Source organism: Chlamydotis macqueenii, chromosome 19 (genome assembly GCF_036417535.1).
Source record: "Chlamydotis macqueenii isolate bChlMac1 chromosome 19, bChlMac1.mat, whole genome shotgun sequence".
NCBI classification, from domain to species: Eukaryota; Metazoa; Chordata; class Aves; order Otidiformes; family Otididae; genus Chlamydotis; species Chlamydotis macqueenii.
In genome coordinates this window covers 6,938,244-6,954,316 of record NC_141574.1, presented here as the reverse complement: position 1 = coordinate 6,954,316, position 16,073 = coordinate 6,938,244, and the positions used below count along the sequence as shown (strand labels likewise).

General features: G+C 40.7%; 1 protein-coding gene and 2 long non-coding RNA genes across 4 annotated transcripts; 2 read left to right on the top strand and 1 right to left on the bottom strand.

The window, feature by feature from the left end:
- Positions 1 to 3,807: 3,807 nt before the first annotated feature.
- Positions 3,808 to 15,089, bottom strand: PSPH (phosphoserine phosphatase). 2 transcript variants are annotated; one of them, XM_010120789.2, is made up of 6 exons: positions 14,940 to 15,089; positions 8,793 to 8,951; positions 7,976 to 8,110; positions 6,245 to 6,390; positions 5,314 to 5,462; positions 3,808 to 3,995 (listed from the first exon to the last, which is right to left on the bottom strand). In XM_010120789.2, exons 2-6 carry the CDS (start codon positions 8,930 to 8,932, stop codon positions 3,885 to 3,887), a joined length of 681 nt encoding a protein of 226 aa, XP_010119091.1. In that variant the 5' UTR covers positions 8,933 to 8,951; positions 14,940 to 15,089; the 3' UTR covers positions 3,808 to 3,884. The 2 variants fall into 2 exon arrangements, with proteins under 2 accessions (XP_010119091.1, XP_010119075.1); XM_010120773.2 differs by lacking the exon at positions 14,940 to 15,089 and having other exon boundaries at positions 8,793 to 9,017.
- On the top strand, positions 6,303 to 8,908 carry LOC147598360 (uncharacterized). The gene is made up of 3 exons (XR_015260663.1): positions 6,303 to 6,416; positions 6,889 to 6,949; positions 8,773 to 8,908. It is a non-coding gene; the product is annotated as an uncharacterized LOC147598360 (long non-coding RNA).
- LOC147598359 (uncharacterized) lies at positions 9,245 to 14,479 on the top strand. The gene is made up of 2 exons (XR_015260662.1): positions 9,245 to 10,310; positions 13,169 to 14,479. It is a non-coding gene; the product is annotated as an uncharacterized LOC147598359 (long non-coding RNA).
- Positions 15,090 to 16,073: the final 984 nt, after the last annotated feature.

Here is a 16,073-nt window from a genome sequence, read left to right as displayed (position 1 = left end):
GTGATAAATACAAAGTATTTTTCCTTTCCATTTTTCTCCACAAATTACACTTAATTTTTCTGATTTCTTCTTTTCTTCCCATGTGAAATACACTGCACTCTTGCCTTCGCTTGAATTTCATCTCGAACAAAGTCAATATTTTATCTGATTCTCATCTGTTTTCATATTTTCCTCATCAACTGGTTATGGGATTTTACTGAGTAAAATTCTGTACTATATCAGCTTAAAGTTCTTAGCTTGGCTTACTCAGTGGGCCAAGTACATAATTTAAGCTGTTCCTTCTTGTAAATCAGTCATGAACAGTGCTATCATCTGGGGCTGTCATTTTTCCAGACTTTTGGGACTGCTGTTTAGCTGCAAAAGGAAAAAAAAAAAAAAAGGATGACAATAGCAGCTTCCAGTCCTTGTTATCTCTCCCAATATTCTCCCATGTTTCTTGTTCCTAGAGAATTGTCCAGATAACTTACCCCTCATAACCAGTAATCTGTCAGAGATAAAAGGCAAAAACCATCTTTTACCGTCTTTTGTGGGTTCTGATGTAATCCATGTTTCTTACCTTCAGCTGGGAGCACTAATAATTACATTCAGTCAGACAGAGCTCTTGTTTTTTAAGGACATAAAGTTTTGCGTGAATAAGAAATCTGAGGAATAAATGGATGCTCTGCAGGGTGACATCATATGGCACAAGTCTCTTCAGTGTTTATACACTACCTAAGATCTGAATTCCCACTCGTAGTGTTGTAATGTACTATGAATGTGCCTCCTGTCATTCTGAGCTTCAAATTCGCAGTCTGACTGTCATCAGAGAGAGGTTAGTTCCTGTTATTCTGGTTACAAATAACCGTGTAAACTCACCAAACAATCTTTTCTTGCTTCCCTTTGCCTGGGCCCTTTGTCAAGTTGTTTTTTGCTCTGTTGCAAACACTGTTGTGATTTTCCCTCTGAATTTTATGACCAAGTCTGCCTTCTTCCTTTGACTAGCAGTAGTTCAGCACTTCTTAGAGCAGAATTTGTAGAGCTGAGAACTGAAGTAACTTTCCCGCGGTTCGAAAGTGGGGGACAGTGCCTGGGAGGGTCTCTGATAATTACCAATTCTTGTTCCATTGTAATGAAGACACAATTAAACCTCAAGTTTAGTTGTCCTGTAGTCTTCCTAGAAAAGACTCCAGACTTTTATTTTAAGTCCCCTTGTGCAAATTGATCTGTAACTTAAAACAATTCTGCCTCACTGAATAATTGCATTAAAACAAAAGACCTTCTATGAAGCGGTGTGCCTCCCCATGCTCTTAGTCAGGAGACTCACCTGAAGACCAGGTACCACTTACCTGACGTGTGCTACTCTCCAGACTGCTCTACTGTGACGGGATATGTTCGGGTAAATGGGGAGTTTGGTTGTAACATTGAAACCTCCATCATGCTGCTTTATTCCTTCCTCTTTTTTTCTAGTATTTCACTGACAAAAGAGCTTAGCCACTCACTAAGCTAAGTAATCCTTTTGGTACCTCCAGGACTAGAGGTCAGGCTTCATAATTGCCCAGTGGAAGGGGGTGGTATTTTTCCTCAAACCAGTCAGACCTAAAGAGCTGTTGTGAAATCACTGGCACAGCGCCGTGTTTCCATAGCACTCAGACTGGCAGAAGATACTGCTGTGAATGTTAACATCTCTGCGGCACAGAGCCTCCTGCGTGGTCTTCTGACTGTGGCGTTAGTGAAATTACATATACTTGAAGTGAAGCATGTCACAGTGTTCGTAGGATCAGGGCCTGTAGCTATAGCTGATTAGCTGGATGTTAGATTTTTTTTTTTTTTTTTTTAAGTGGCTTTTCAGTTCAATAGGAAACTGCAGCCAACAGAAACACTTCTGCTTCATGACTGTAGAATTGCAGAGGAACACACTGAATAAGAGCTGAAAGAGTTTCTACTTGTTCTGCTCATGCAGTCTTGACTAAACAAAAGCATGATTGTACATGAGCTGCCCTTGGAGCTGGCTGGGATTTTTCTCAGGAAGAATTTAAAAGAGATCATGTTAATCTCCCAGAAGTGTTCTGGTGAGCAGCCTGCCAACTATTGTCTGTCCTGGCTTTTGTGAAGTTTTTTAAACTGTATACAGACATTCAGTCTAGCTGTTTATATGTCTGCCTTTCTCTAAAAAGCTATCAGAAGTTTGTTTCTGAATTTGTTTTCTTATAGCCCTTCTACTTCTCCAGTATTTAAATGCTGTTGTAACTTCAAGCAACTATTGCCTCAGTTGTTTTGCCAAAAACATCAGGTGGTATCACTGAGAGCTGCTATTCATCCCTTTCTGGGGCTTTGTTAACACCTCTTTCCCCTATATCCTTTCAGATGATGTTGCAGAATTAACAGAACCAGTGTTTGTTTTAATTGCTGGTGATGCTTAAATAATTGGACAGGAGCTCTCTCACTGCACCTTGATTTAATCTGATTAAATTCAGGAAATCTAGTGCAAGTTGTGAAAACCTATGATTATCTTGTGGAGACAGTGTGAGATTTTGGAAGGCACATCACTTGTTTCTTTTCCGATCTATGAAATAATGTGATGGCATAGAGGAGAATTAGCACACAGACTAATCTTCAGCTGTAAGCACCAGAAGGTAACAGCTTGTCCAGATTTTTTTTTTCCCCAGGACAAATCATGTCGTATCTCCTCATCTTTCTCCTGTGATGGTATTACATGGATGGAAGGAAGTGGAAGATGTGACATATATTTTAACATTAGTAAAGCTTTTCATATTATCAGAGGTGAGATTCTTACAAGTCAGGGAAATAAAAGTACCATGACGTGTCAGCAAAGCTGGTTAAAAAGACATACTCCGAAGAGTTGTCAGGAACTTGCTGACAAAAAGGCAGCACTTACCAAGATTTGTGAACTCAAGCTCAGAGAAGTACTTACTTAGAACAGGTTAGACTTCTAGCACAAACAGTTTAAGGGTGGTCGACCCACACTTGAGGCAGAGGAAGAGACTACTAGATAAGTTCCACAGTACTTTCTTTATCAGTAGACTTTTTTTTTAAAAAAAAAAAAAGATGAGCTTCCATCCAGTTATAGGTTGATGGGGGGACTTGTTAAATAAATAAAACAGTTAAGTAACTTTACAAAATTACCATTTTGGAGTTCAGTTTATAGTATTTTAATGAGGTCTGGGAACCACTGTGTCATTAGCCTTAAAATAACACTTCTTGGACACTGATGGATAGTGCATATATCTTGGTTTTGCATGTGTCTCATGTCTTTCAGACTACAGGTTGAGTAATAGTGATGTTGAGTAACAGTTGACATCTCAGGTTCTCCTGTAGCCATATTTTCATGAAATCAGGCATACTTAGTAATGTTTTCTACCTATCTGTTCACTGTTTAACCCAGTTCTGAGATTCTCTGGAATGGAAAGTACTTGCCATACCCTTTACGTTTTAGACTATATTATTGTTATTTTTATTATTATTATTATTGATTAGACAAACTTCTTGTTTGTGTCCCCCTTATTCTTCTTTTGCCACCCAAAATAAGTATAGGAATTAGCTTAAATGATTCTGAAACAATAGCTATGCAGTATTGACCAGGGGCCAATCCATTAAGGTATTTTTAACTTCTCGATAATTTCCTACCTTTGGTCTTCACTTGTGAGTAAATAATCAACTGACCTCTTCCACCTTGGAAAAGATGGTTAAAAAATCTTATCATTTTCATTACAAAATATATGACTAGAATGGTGCCATTTGCAACATGAGTTTCAGGCCAGAGATGAAGGTACCCAACACCCAGAATCATTAAAAAATCCAGAATGCAACTTTGCAAACAAATATATGTTTAATTGCATTGTATAATGGATTTATAGTTGTTAAATATATTATTTTTACTGTATAATTTATCGTTCTTCCAGTTCCTTTAGCAGTTCGTCAAAGTGAGTGATGTACCATTTAGCTTTCTCCTTCACTTGCTTTCTGACTACATTTCCTCCAAATCCAATGAAGCAGTCCTGGCAAAACAGAAAGAATGGGCACATGTATTATTGCAGTCTCATGTAAGGAATGGAGATTCTCAGCAATTAAATTTGGTTTTAAGATTGTTTTTTAAAATTACGATATTCCTCCCTGCCTCTTACCCTATTTTACTTTGCATGTTTGTTTTTCAAATCATTAACAAGAAGTTAATTAACATTTAATTTTGGCACCACTTCGGTTATTAAGAGTTTTGTTCCAATAGGAAAGTTGTGTCTCAGTGCCTCGTAACTTTAAGATTGTTCAGATCTGAGATTTTATGGAAAATCTGATGTAAATGTGATGCAACACAAAGCCTTACTATTCAAGAATGAGTTAACATCTGAACGTGCATGCAGCATCCCACAATTAGCCCTATACTGTTTATCTTAACTCTGTTTACCCCGTTTGATAGATACCAAAAGTAAACATTAACCATGCCTTCAATCATTAACCAGAAACAGTCCTCATTTCTACATCTTGGAGAACCATCTGCAGTGAAAGTGCAGTGTGTAAAATTTCCACTGCTTCTTTTTTCCCCTCAGGTAGAAAGCATTCAGCAAATACTAAGCTGCTTTGGTCATGCACATATTTAACAGTAAGGGACCTGCTGTCATAACTCGCACCAGCAGTAGCTCTTGGAGTTTGTTCTTGTGCGTTTCCATGCACTAGAATATCTGTCCTCCAGCACTGGCAAAGAAGAGGCATTGAGGCACTTTTATGTAGAGAAAGGCACTACAGGGGAGATAGAATTAAGATCTCTCCGTCTCTCCTCTGTGAAATGAGTATTTATAAAAGCTGTCTTTTTTTTTTTTTTTTTTTTTAATCATTTCACCCAGCCAGGGCTGGTACCTTCAAAGGTATCATCACTGTACAGTGAGGTGAACCCTCTTGCTAGGCCAATATCAGGTAAATGTGCACCAGATCTGTGCGGACCTGTATGCTAAGCACCGCTAATCTGTCCAGAACCGGTACTTCATGGGGTAAGACGTCTGCACAGAAGCAAGCACTTACTGTGGGGACATAGAGGGGAAAAGCAGATGGGATAATATCAGGTTGATTTGTGATGGGTCGCTAGGCTGTTACAGTGCTCATGGAGGCCTGGCTCAGAGGGTGAAACCCTTACAGAGATTGTCTGAACTGAGAGAAATCAACCATTGCATGGTGCACCCTTTCCACACAGATCTCTTTTAGGCTGTGGGATGTGCTAAAGGTCTTCCCTCAAGGCCTATAAAGAATTGAGACTGCACTTTTTTTTTTCTTCCCCCAAAGGATTTACTCAAAGGGAATTCAGAATTCCAATTCTTTAATACTTACAGCAGGGGGGCAAGCTTCCATGTCTGTAGCTCCATCTCCAATCATAACTACTTTCTTAAAGTGGAACTGTTCCTTCAGATGAGTAATAACCTTTCCTTTCCCCCCTGATTCAGCTGTTGGTTGTGTTTCATCAAATCCTGCATATTCTCCTAGAACACAGTGGAAGGACAAGTTTAGACACAGCATATTTTATTTTAAGTGAAGAAAGATACACACCTATGGTCTTTACTTCAGAAAACAGCTAATTACATGCAAGCCTCACAGTCTCAGCATCCCAAAGAAGTAATTGGAAGATAAGCATAAAAGCTAGGATTTCACCCAGGTCTTCAGTGGGGATATTTTCAAAGAGCTGAAATGCTAAGACAAAAGTAGAAACCCTGTATGGGTAGTGTGACAAATCCATTCTGAGTTACTCTGGTCCAGTCATTCTGCTGTAAACATTTCAAGAGCAGCATCCCATATGATGTATAAACAGTGTATGAAACACTGCCTAAGAAGCAACCTCAGCAACAATCAAGTTCCACTTGATGACACTACCTTAAACTCCAGAACAGGTCTACTGAAGTGCACTGGTCTCCATACATTCCTCAAAGTCACTGAAAGTGAATTTTTCCTCTGAAAGCAGGTAAGTGTAATAAACTCTTCTAACTTGAACGAGCAAGAGAAAATGAAACTCTGCTGTCAGCAACTGTAAGACATTTTACCTTTGGCACAGCTTGCAATTAAAAAGTAACTACAGCTCTATTTCATGTTTGGAAAATGACCTGAACTCATGTTTTTGGTAAGGTCTTGCAATTTTCATACTTGGAGGCAGCTGGATTGGTAACAAGGTCGTGTAGGCTGGACAGTATCTGTAACCCAATACCTGACAATTTGAACCAAAAAAAGTGGCATTAATTAGTAGAGAAAAGAGACTTTAAGGGAATCTCACCATTAAAGTAAAACTTCAGCCTGTTGGCAAAGACGTTTGCTGTCGGAATGTTCAGCTGCAAGGCCACATGCTCCACAATGCTTTGAAACCCCCCAGAGACCAAGAAGACCTGGACCCCTCGTTGATGAAGCCTGCTCACCAGCTCCCTGGGAAGAAAGAGCAGTCACCAAGTGTGAGTGCCTAGCAGCATCTAGGGATAGCAAGAAAGTTAAAATATGTCTTTCCTAAAAGAGGCTGCCCATACTTTGTGTTATTCCAGTTTAGTTAGAATGTGTGCTGCTTTCCAGCTCCATCCATCTCTGCTGCCCAAAGCTTTTCCTTCTTTCTTTTTTGTATGTTTGTACATACAGCTTGCATGAAAAGAGCTGAACAAAACCATCACATCTAGAGACAAAGAGGTATTCAGTTGTTCAGAAGCAAGCACTCCCTAGAAATGTTTTCCTTACTCTTTCATGTAGTTCATGTTAGTTCCCTTGAACAAATGAGAGCAGATCCAGTTCAGGTATTTTTCTGAAGTAAAGAAACAGCAAGAAAATAAATCTTGTTGGGAATGCGGGGAAGATAAAGCCACTACACCAAAATAGAAAAGTGGGCTGAAAGTGTGCAAAGTGCAAACATTTTCTAACTCAGAATTGGTTCCCCAGGCACTGGACATTGATACCACTTTAGAAGAGGGCACCAGCTACAGAAAAGGAATCAAAAAAGGTAAAAGTTCTCAGACTCAGTTAATGTCAATGGGGCTTGAAGGCAGTTAAAAGTTTTACGGGATTTGGCTCTAGAGGCAGGAACATCAGCATGCAGCAATGCTAAGCAGTAGACATGGGAGCAGTAACAGCAGAAATGCTAAATACTAAATAGCAAAGTGGAAGCTTAAAGCAGGCTACACAGAAAAGGAGGAAGGAATGAAAAGGAAAATCATGTGATTCTAAACAAGGAAACAACATTCTCTTTGTAGTTAAATCTAGCTATGCCTTCTACAGAAAAAGCTGAGCGTGTGCTTCATTTCAAGGAGAAAATACAAGCACAATATTGTCTGAAACTACTGTATATGCTAAATACATTTTAGACTTAGAGCTATGGCCAGATTTTTTGGTAAAGAAATTAATTTTAATTGTTTGAAACAATTTGAATAGGAAAAAAAAAAACAACAAACCTTCACAGTTTAACTAATATTTATACCAAACCCAAAGATGAATGAATACACACATATATATGTATTTCTCTTTAATGATTTTTAATACTTTTTTAGGGACTCCAGTACAGAATGGGTTGCTCTGAACAATGAATCCCCTAAGCTGAGTCCAGGAGTGTGACTGCACGCAGAAGTGTAAGAGAGAGGTAATACAGTTGCAGAATAGAGCAAGCCAGTAGTTCATACTGGGTATTAAATCTCCTCCCAGTTCCATCTATCTCCCATCAAAAACCAGATGTGATTGAACAGATTATTTTCCATGCCCACTTAATTCTTGAGTTAGAATTTGAGCTTGCCAGCCAAAATGCCAGTTAACACCTAAGACTGGTTTCTTTTTACATGGATGCTTAGCCACTTGACATGGACTCAGGCCATTCTAAGCTCCTGATATAAGCTTTGTACAGAAACAACATGGAAATGGAGTAGGGAGGCAATCTAAACCAGCTCTATGGTTTACAGCCTCAGTAATGTCACAGAATTTTGTTGATTTATGCCATGTGCAGAGGACTTTTCATTAGATCATCTGAAATTCTTCTTACCTTATTCCTGGTGTTAGCTGAGGTGGGTTGTCAGATATTAGTTTTTGCACTTGCTCATAGGAGGGACGTATGAGACCTAGTCGTGCCGTTAAAGCTGCTTTGAATGTCACAGTGCCACCCATAGCTCTGCGGGTCCTAAATTGTGATGCAAAGAAAACAATTCAGTGACACTTAACAAGTTGAGGCTTCTCCAAAGAACACTTACTTAAAGAAGAATGATGAGAAACAAGAGTCCATAGGTTCTATGTGGTAAAGAAGAAGATTGGTACACTGAGAAGATTCATAGCAACCTCTGGTAGAAGAGCTCCACAAATTGGAGCTCTTGTGAGAGCCAGTGAGGCAAAGGAAAATTGCTTCATTCCCTCTGTGAGTGCATCCCAGCTGCTGGGACCAGTATTCCTAAACTGCAGCCAGGTGCTGTTCTCTGAAAGTAACAACTTTTCCTACAAGTTCCAATGGAAGTATCAGCCTCAGAGGAGTGTTAAGAGTTGTCCCCTCTGCTCTGTCTCATAATAAGGTTTGCTAGTGCTTAGCCAAGTTTAATGATGAGGGCTGGTCTTAGTCTATTGAATAAATTTGCATTAGAGAATTTATGTAAGTACGGTTTTGTTGAGTGGCTTCACAGTTTCAAAAGAACACAGTTACTTCATTATGCATTAATTCCACTTATTATTCCTAAAATCCTTTTTAAACTGTAATAATCTCCTATGACAGAGTTGAATTAATCCCTATTATAAACTAATTGCCACAGATTAACCTTATTCATGCTTATTTTTTTTACTACTCTTCCTATGAAGTAAACAGCAAATATACATACATCTCTGCGACGGCATCTCCAACTCCACAGAACTTCGCAAGCTCATCAATGCCTTCTTCCCTGATGACTGTACTGTCCACATCAAAGCATACTGCATCAGCACTGCGGAAGATTTCTTTCATCTCCAAGAGGGACGCCATCCTTTTAGGAACCTTCTTACTGTGAGGGGACAAGATAAAGTCTTTCTCTGAGTGACAGTACTGCACTCCGTCTTGAGCCATTGGCGCGACTGCTCTGGTTCTTGCGGGTAGGAACGAGCACAGCCTGGTAGCTAGCTTTTATCAAAGAGCGTGAGCGGTGGTGGAGGTCTGGCTCGATTGCTGATTTGCTCTCCACTGTTGCTGCCTACTGATGTTCAATTTACGTTACAGGTGGGCCGTGGAGCCTTGGTCAATTGCTGATTTGCTCTCTGCAGGCTCGGCCCATTGATGTTCACATGGGGTTCAAGGTTGTCATACTTGGCGTTTGCTGAACCATCAGACTGCCAGCTGCTGTGTGGGACTTGCAATTCTCTGTCTCATCTTGCCCTCACCACTCAAACGGATCTTGACTTCTCATCAGACCCAGTCTAGTGTGTCAAATTAGTTGCTCCAGGAGATAATAAAGGACATCCAGCTGTTAGGGATTGGCTTGATCACAGTAGACACAAGTATCTTAAACCTATCAGTGAGTGGTTGTCCATAATCATGAAGGTTTGGAGCCTTTTCTATCTCCTGATCAATATAAACTTCATCATCTATGAATGCATAGAAGATTTGGCCATTAGCACTGGGAATTAGTCTTTTATAAAACCCAATAAACTATTGGGCTTTGGGAACTTCACTCAACACCTTAAGATATCACAACATCATGACACAACTTTTTCCATTACAATGCCTGACTAAGGTTTATTTTCTTCCCTTTTATACCTGTCCACTTAAAAGTGCTCTACTTCTCCAGCAGACCAGAAGCACAAGGTGTTAATTAGGTATTTTCTTCCTCTACCCGACTCACCTTGTGCTTCATAAGGGAATTCAACGTGGACTTCACTATTTGCCAATGTGTACATTTAGAGACAAATACAGCTTTCTATCTCTACCATTTCCCAGATTTTTGTAAAAGCTTTTGTTTGGTTGTTTATTCTGACCTCCTAGACTTCTCTCAGGACATGTCTTGTGTAATTGATCTGGGTAGCAGGTTCTCTTTTCTCTGGGATAGGGGGAAAAATACTGTCAAACAGCACATTATATACCTTCATTGTGTTATATACCTTCAACTTTTGTTTTCCTCTCACTAAGCTAATTTATTTTTCTCCTATATATCATGTGAATTTTGATGGTGAGAGGTCTTACACACACAAGTTCCCACAAAATATTTAATTTTTGCCCTTTTGGACAGACTTTGCACCCCCAGATACAAAAGACTTCCTGTGAAGATGGAGAAGATGATCACAATGTACCTTGCTGTGGAGAAGAACAGGAGCTGATCAGTACAGATGTAGCTCACTGCCAGGCAGGAGTCATCCAGGGATCACACATGGTAAGCACCAGTGCTGTTTCCTGAGGTGACTTCTGTGTGCTCACTGAGAGATCACAGCTTAACCGTTAACGGTCAAAGCAGGAACAGGAACCTTTGGTTTTATTCCCATGACTAGTAACCATATGGTGAATACTGGGATACAAAAGGCTTTATGAAAAGTTACCATAATCACTTAAAAAATTTATAGAACACACACACGCATCTTTTATCTGTTCATCGGTATAGAATAAAACAGAGTACTCCAGTTCTTCACTGAAATGTAAAAGTCTGTATAAATGAAGCCACCAAACCCAAGGGGTGAAGCTTGTTGTGACCAGCTAAGAACTGTATTTGTAAGACATAATCTCTGTTTAGCTGGTAGATATGAAACAGCAAGAAAAGAAACAGAGAGATCAAGTCACGTTAAAGGCAAAGCTATCTGAAGGCAGCCAAGAACAGGTACTGTTTGAGGGGGTTGTTCTAGCTATTCTTGAGTTTTTTGGTGTGAACACACTGCTATAGTAACCAAAGTGGGTTCATGGCTTCTGCGTAAGGCCGAGAAGGTGACACAGTAGCTTCCTCAGTGCTCATCTACCTGGCAGGTGTGAGCGAGAATGGTAGAGCAGGTATCATCCAGCCGTACGTCCCTCCTGTGCATTCGGTTTAGGTGTGGGGAAGTAGGACAGAGCCTGGGCTCAACCTCCCCCGTGTGCCAGAAAGCAAAGGTGAGCGGGTACGCAGTAAAGAGGAGATGTTCCAGAAAAGGGCTTTTACAAACTCCTCCTCTGGGAAAGGCAGAAATGAGGACTGAATAGTGTGACAGCTCTCTGCTCTTGGTGCATCAGAGCTGTTCCGTGCACGGACATGTTGTAAAACTCTGGAGTAGCTTTAAAAGCATCATTAAATAATTATTTGCTGCAGACAGCACATGTTTTGTTTTGTTTTTCTGTAAAGACTGCACTGCACATATAAGAAATACACTCATATACCATCAGCACAGCACATAAGAGAAACCTCTCTCTCTTAAGTGGCCATGGACATAAAAACTTCCCTCTGCCAGAGAGTGCTTCTGAGCTAAGACTTGGCACTGGGTGGGCAGGTAACACGTGAATTCCAAGTTTACTTTGTGTTAGCCTTGACTTGACCTTGGCTCCACAGCACCGTGTGTGTGTTTTCAGTGGAAGATTTTGATTTTCTGAGCAGGAGGGCTTTGACTTTAGGGCAGGCCTTGACAGCCATTTGCTAGAAATATCTGTGCAGTGGAATAAAAAAAAAATACATCTACTAACATTTTTTAAATGGCAGGGTGTAAACTTTTTCTAACCTACTGGAAATTATACAGTCCACCAAAAATTCAGCCATGGGTTTTGTGCCAATTTTAAGGATTTGCTCTACTGGATAAACTTGTTGCATCACTGTGGCGTGACATTTGCGTCACGGTGTTCCAACACCGATTCCTTATGCAAAGCTGTCACATTGCCTCATGCTAACCTGAGGCTGCACTGCAACGTTACCGCATTCTGATGCAATGTTACTGTGCAGGAACACCGCACTGTGATGGGATTTCTTGGTGAGAACCTGAAACATCTTTCTGGATATATGTCTTCAAAATTTTAATCTGAGAAAAATGTTATCACTAGAAACACACATTGGGAACAGGAAGGAAGAGATGTTAACTTTCCCTTTTCTCTGGTATCCACATTTCTCGTACTCCTTTCCCTTCTGGATACTCCCTACCTACAATGACGAGACCACTGCTGTGATGGACTTTGCGCTTTGATGGACAAGCCAGAGGAAAAATTATGGATACCAGTTGTGGAGCCATGGTTGGAATTAACCCTGTCCTCGATTCGTTCCATGCAATAACTCTTTTAAAAGAGTTTCAAGCTATGGTTTAGGCACTACAGTGCCTAAAAATGACAAGTTGGAAGGGAAAAAAAATTTGTTTTGAAATGCAGAATGCGTAAATAGTTCCTGATCTCCCTTGGCCAGTGACCTGCTAAAATCTTCCCATTTTCCACTACAGGTAGGCACTGAGTCCTGGAAAACACAGACCTGGGTTTGGCTAATGTATCATCACACGTGTGGGAGAACTTGTGATAAACTGTAAAGTAGGGAAGCTCATACAGGAGCAAAGGGGAGAACCTATGAAGGCAGCTTCAGCTATTGCAGGGAGTCTTGCTGGTGGGAAAAGCAAATTTCAGGAGTTAGAGGTTGTTCACCTGCCATGAAATAAGGTTCTTTTGCCCTTGTTGGCAGAGCTCCAGGGGTCACCATCAGCTCCAAAGGCTGACAAATGCCATCCAAATGGTGACATGCCAATTCCAGTAACTTGTGAAATTTTTTCCCAGCCCTAAATGTAGATTGGACCATAAGGCAAGGCTATTAGTGGTAACGGCAGAAGTAATGGGCAACAGAAGTGGGGGGAAATACAAGCAGGAGAAGAGGTTCTGCTCCCTCCTTTGTTTTCAAAATTGTCACTGGGCCATCCTGGAAGCTGCCTAGAATTCACCTCTGGGTAAGTGTGCATAGGAAATAAGGGCAGACACAGTAGCTTGCCCACAGGTGAGCAAAAGGAATTGAAGCTGTGTAAATCCTTTCTTTGGACAAATCTCTTAATAGCTGTAGTAAGGGAGCAGCAATTTTTTATTCCAGAATGGTACAGGCCTCTACAGTTGGGAGAGATTAATTACTCTGAAATACAGGGCATCTGATTGCTTAAATGTCTCAATGTTTTAATGAGATGGTAAGAAAAAATAAATTCCCACAACTAATGATAACGAGTCTTGTCTCCATATGAAAAACATGGATAGAAAATCTCTGATCCTTCTGCCATTGAATTTCAGACAGGTAATCTATTCCTATCCTATTATTTCCAGGCTGGAAAAGCATCCAAGCACCAAACATTTCTACAGGTCAGATAAAAAAATATTGTGGAGAAGAGGAGAAAATGGGGAAGAGAAGACACAAGGAGCAAAGAAGTGACTAGAGAAGATATAAGAAGAGTGACAGAGGGAGAGAGGTACAGTGAAACTTGAGATAAAGATGGAGAAAAAGGAAATCACAAGGGAAAAGTGGAATTCCCATGAGATCTCCTTGCCTCCAGACTATGAAGTACTTCATTAGGCCACTTGGAAAAAAACCTGGCATTTCCACAAGAAATAGTTCTGTTTCGTAACAGAGAGGGTGGAGTCACAGAGGCAGGCACAGGAATTATGTAAGACCACATGTCAAAGGAAAACAACTGAAATCTCTTCTGTTTGCTGACCCTTCGGAGAAGGGCACTTGCCACACCGTGAAAAACTGAAACATCTGCAGTATCTGCTACATGTCCTGAAAAGGAACAAGTAAATGGTACTGAGAACTCCAGGTGTTCTGGGGCTGCTATATTTTGATGAGATCTTGAGGAGATCTCTAAATCCTCATTGTGACTAAACTTCACTTGTTACTGCATTTCAGATTTCAGAGCTGCTGCCACGCTGCTACTTTGCATTATGTTCACAATTATTGCTGTGAAAAAAAATGAAGATTAAGTGAATCTTAATGAAGTATTACCTGAAATATCTTTTGAAACAGATCACTCGGGAATATGCTACAGTTGGTGACAGTTTCTGGTGTTTTTTATTCTGATTCACTTTCCCTTTTAACAAGGTGAGAGTGAGCACTTCACTGAGATACACTCTGAGATACATTCCCACAGCAGAATAACATTGCATTAAACATATGGCGAGATTAACAGAAATGTAAACACATTAAACTGTTGCATTGAAGGGAAACTGCTGCTTAGAGTATGGGATCTGGAGAAAATCGTTTTTTGAAACTTTTCGCGGGACCTGTTCCCACTACAGGAGTGGTTCTGCTCATAAGAATGTTCACAGGAGTGTTTCCACGGCATTAGTGCAAACAAACCAGTTAATCCTCATTGTTTCTAGTCCTACGTCTGTAAAATGTGAATAATATAGTAATACAGCTTTTCTATGTTGAGGTTTAATTCTCAGTATTAGCAAGATGTTTTGAAAGCTTAGGAGGAAAGGGGATATATTTAAGCAGATTAGTTATATTTAACCAAATTGTGACTGTTGTTTACATTCCTGCAAGTACTACTCTTTAAAAGTTCAACCCATCCATCCATAATTGTGTGTTTCTGTGATTTTCAGTGTAAGAATAGGAAGATTCAGTCCTCAACCTCACTAAGCTTGCTTCACACTTTCTGGTTCACTTTTTTAAAGGTAGTCATTCAAACTTGTATGCAAGTCAAGAGATTAATTGTTTGCACCTATACACTGATATCTGAACAGCAGTGCCTAACAGTGAATTTATTTAACCACCTTTTTAAAAGCAGTTGAAAAGTGGTAGAGGGAACCTGATGGATGCTGACATGCACCTCCCAGCTCTCCAATCCCCTCTTGCCTGTCCTGACAAAATGATGATGCTTCCCCCTTGCATGATTGCATCATTCATTCATGCTGCTCTTATAAAACAGGCACCACACTGTTGCTGCATCTTGCAGGGCAGCACAGTCACAGCCCCAGCAGAAGATACTCTTCATTTTCTATGCTAGAAAAATATGGTAAGTGTTATGGATCTGATACACCAAACGCAATCCCCTTCCAAACTGAGAGAAAAAAAAAAACGTTCCCAGTGACTTACAGTATTGTACTGGCCGTGGCTGTTGCTGCTGCTGCAAACCTCTTGGCTGCACAAGAAAAGGAGGGATCAGCTGAGACCTTCAGTCACATAAATACAACGGCACGGGCTGATCTGGAAGAAAGCCGCATTTTGCAAATCACTCTTTTATAATCTGCTGAGTAAGCCAGCCTGGATGTTTTTTTTAAATGGTTGCACACATGTAACCAGAGAAGTCCAGCTGTTCGCTGACAGGCGTAGGGAAGAGAGGTGTAACCTTCTCTACGTCGGGGGAGGAGCCGCTCGGGCCCAGTTTGGGTCGCTCCCAGCTTGGGTAGGCACGGCTTGGCAGGGAGCAGACCCTGCACAAGATGATGGGGAGCTCGCTCGCCCGTCAGCCAGCTTGTGCCACAGGCGTGAGGGAACGAGATGGCTCTTTGCAAACTCTCCTCGCTCCACGCAGAGCACCGGCACGGGACGACGAGAGCCAAGGAGGGGCTCTGATAAGCAGCAGTCAGGAGTTTCTCTTTCCTCTTGGTGTGAAATCAGAGGCGAGGCAGGGACAATCTTTTCTTTCACTGTGGATGAGTAAATGTTTTGTGAGTTAAGACTGCAATATCGTATTTTGGCTAAAGCTGTTACTCAGTGCGTTAGAGTGTGCAATGTTACACACAAAAAATCAAATCAAAATTCATCAAAAGCTTTGAAGGCAAAATTAAAATTTCTGCTTATGAGAAGGCTCTGCTTTGCTTCCCCAAATGCAATGTTGTCAAAAGCAACAGAAAAACTACAAAACTTGTCTGTGCTCGTGTTTTCGCATCCCACAGAAGAGCTTCCCTCAGACATCACTGTGGACATTTGTTAAGAACAGAGGGCTGCCAACCCAGAACTATGAAGCTGGCTGTTTGGTTCAAGGTCAAGAAAGCCTGGTTTAGCTGATTTAGCTTCTTTCATTCGCTTGTGATAGGAGTCTTATGACTGCTGCCTGTCTCAGAAGACTGTTCTGCACCCCTGGATGCACCAGCCACATTCTATGCATGATCTCTTCTGCCATTCTGGCAGTATTACCCCTCAAAATTACATGCATTATTTAAAATCAATAGCCTTGTGTGCCTCTCCTGCCATGTTTTCCTTTATGTTTTTTTCAGGAGTTCTCAG

Bases quoted from the DNA above. Each gene is read 5' to 3' on its own strand.
- PSPH (XM_010120773.2), bottom strand. From the start codon at position 9,013: ATGGCTCAAGACGGAGTGCAGTACTGTCACTCAGAGAAAGACTTTATC. The intron at 8,111-8,792 runs GTATGTATATTT...ATCACAATTTAG, and splicing joins GGAGATGCCGTCGCAGAGAT to GACCCGCAGAGCTATGGGTG. The intron at 5,463-6,244 runs GTGAGATTCCCT...ACTGTGTTCTAG, and splicing joins GCTGAAGTTTTACTTTAATG to GAGAATATGCAGGATTTGAT.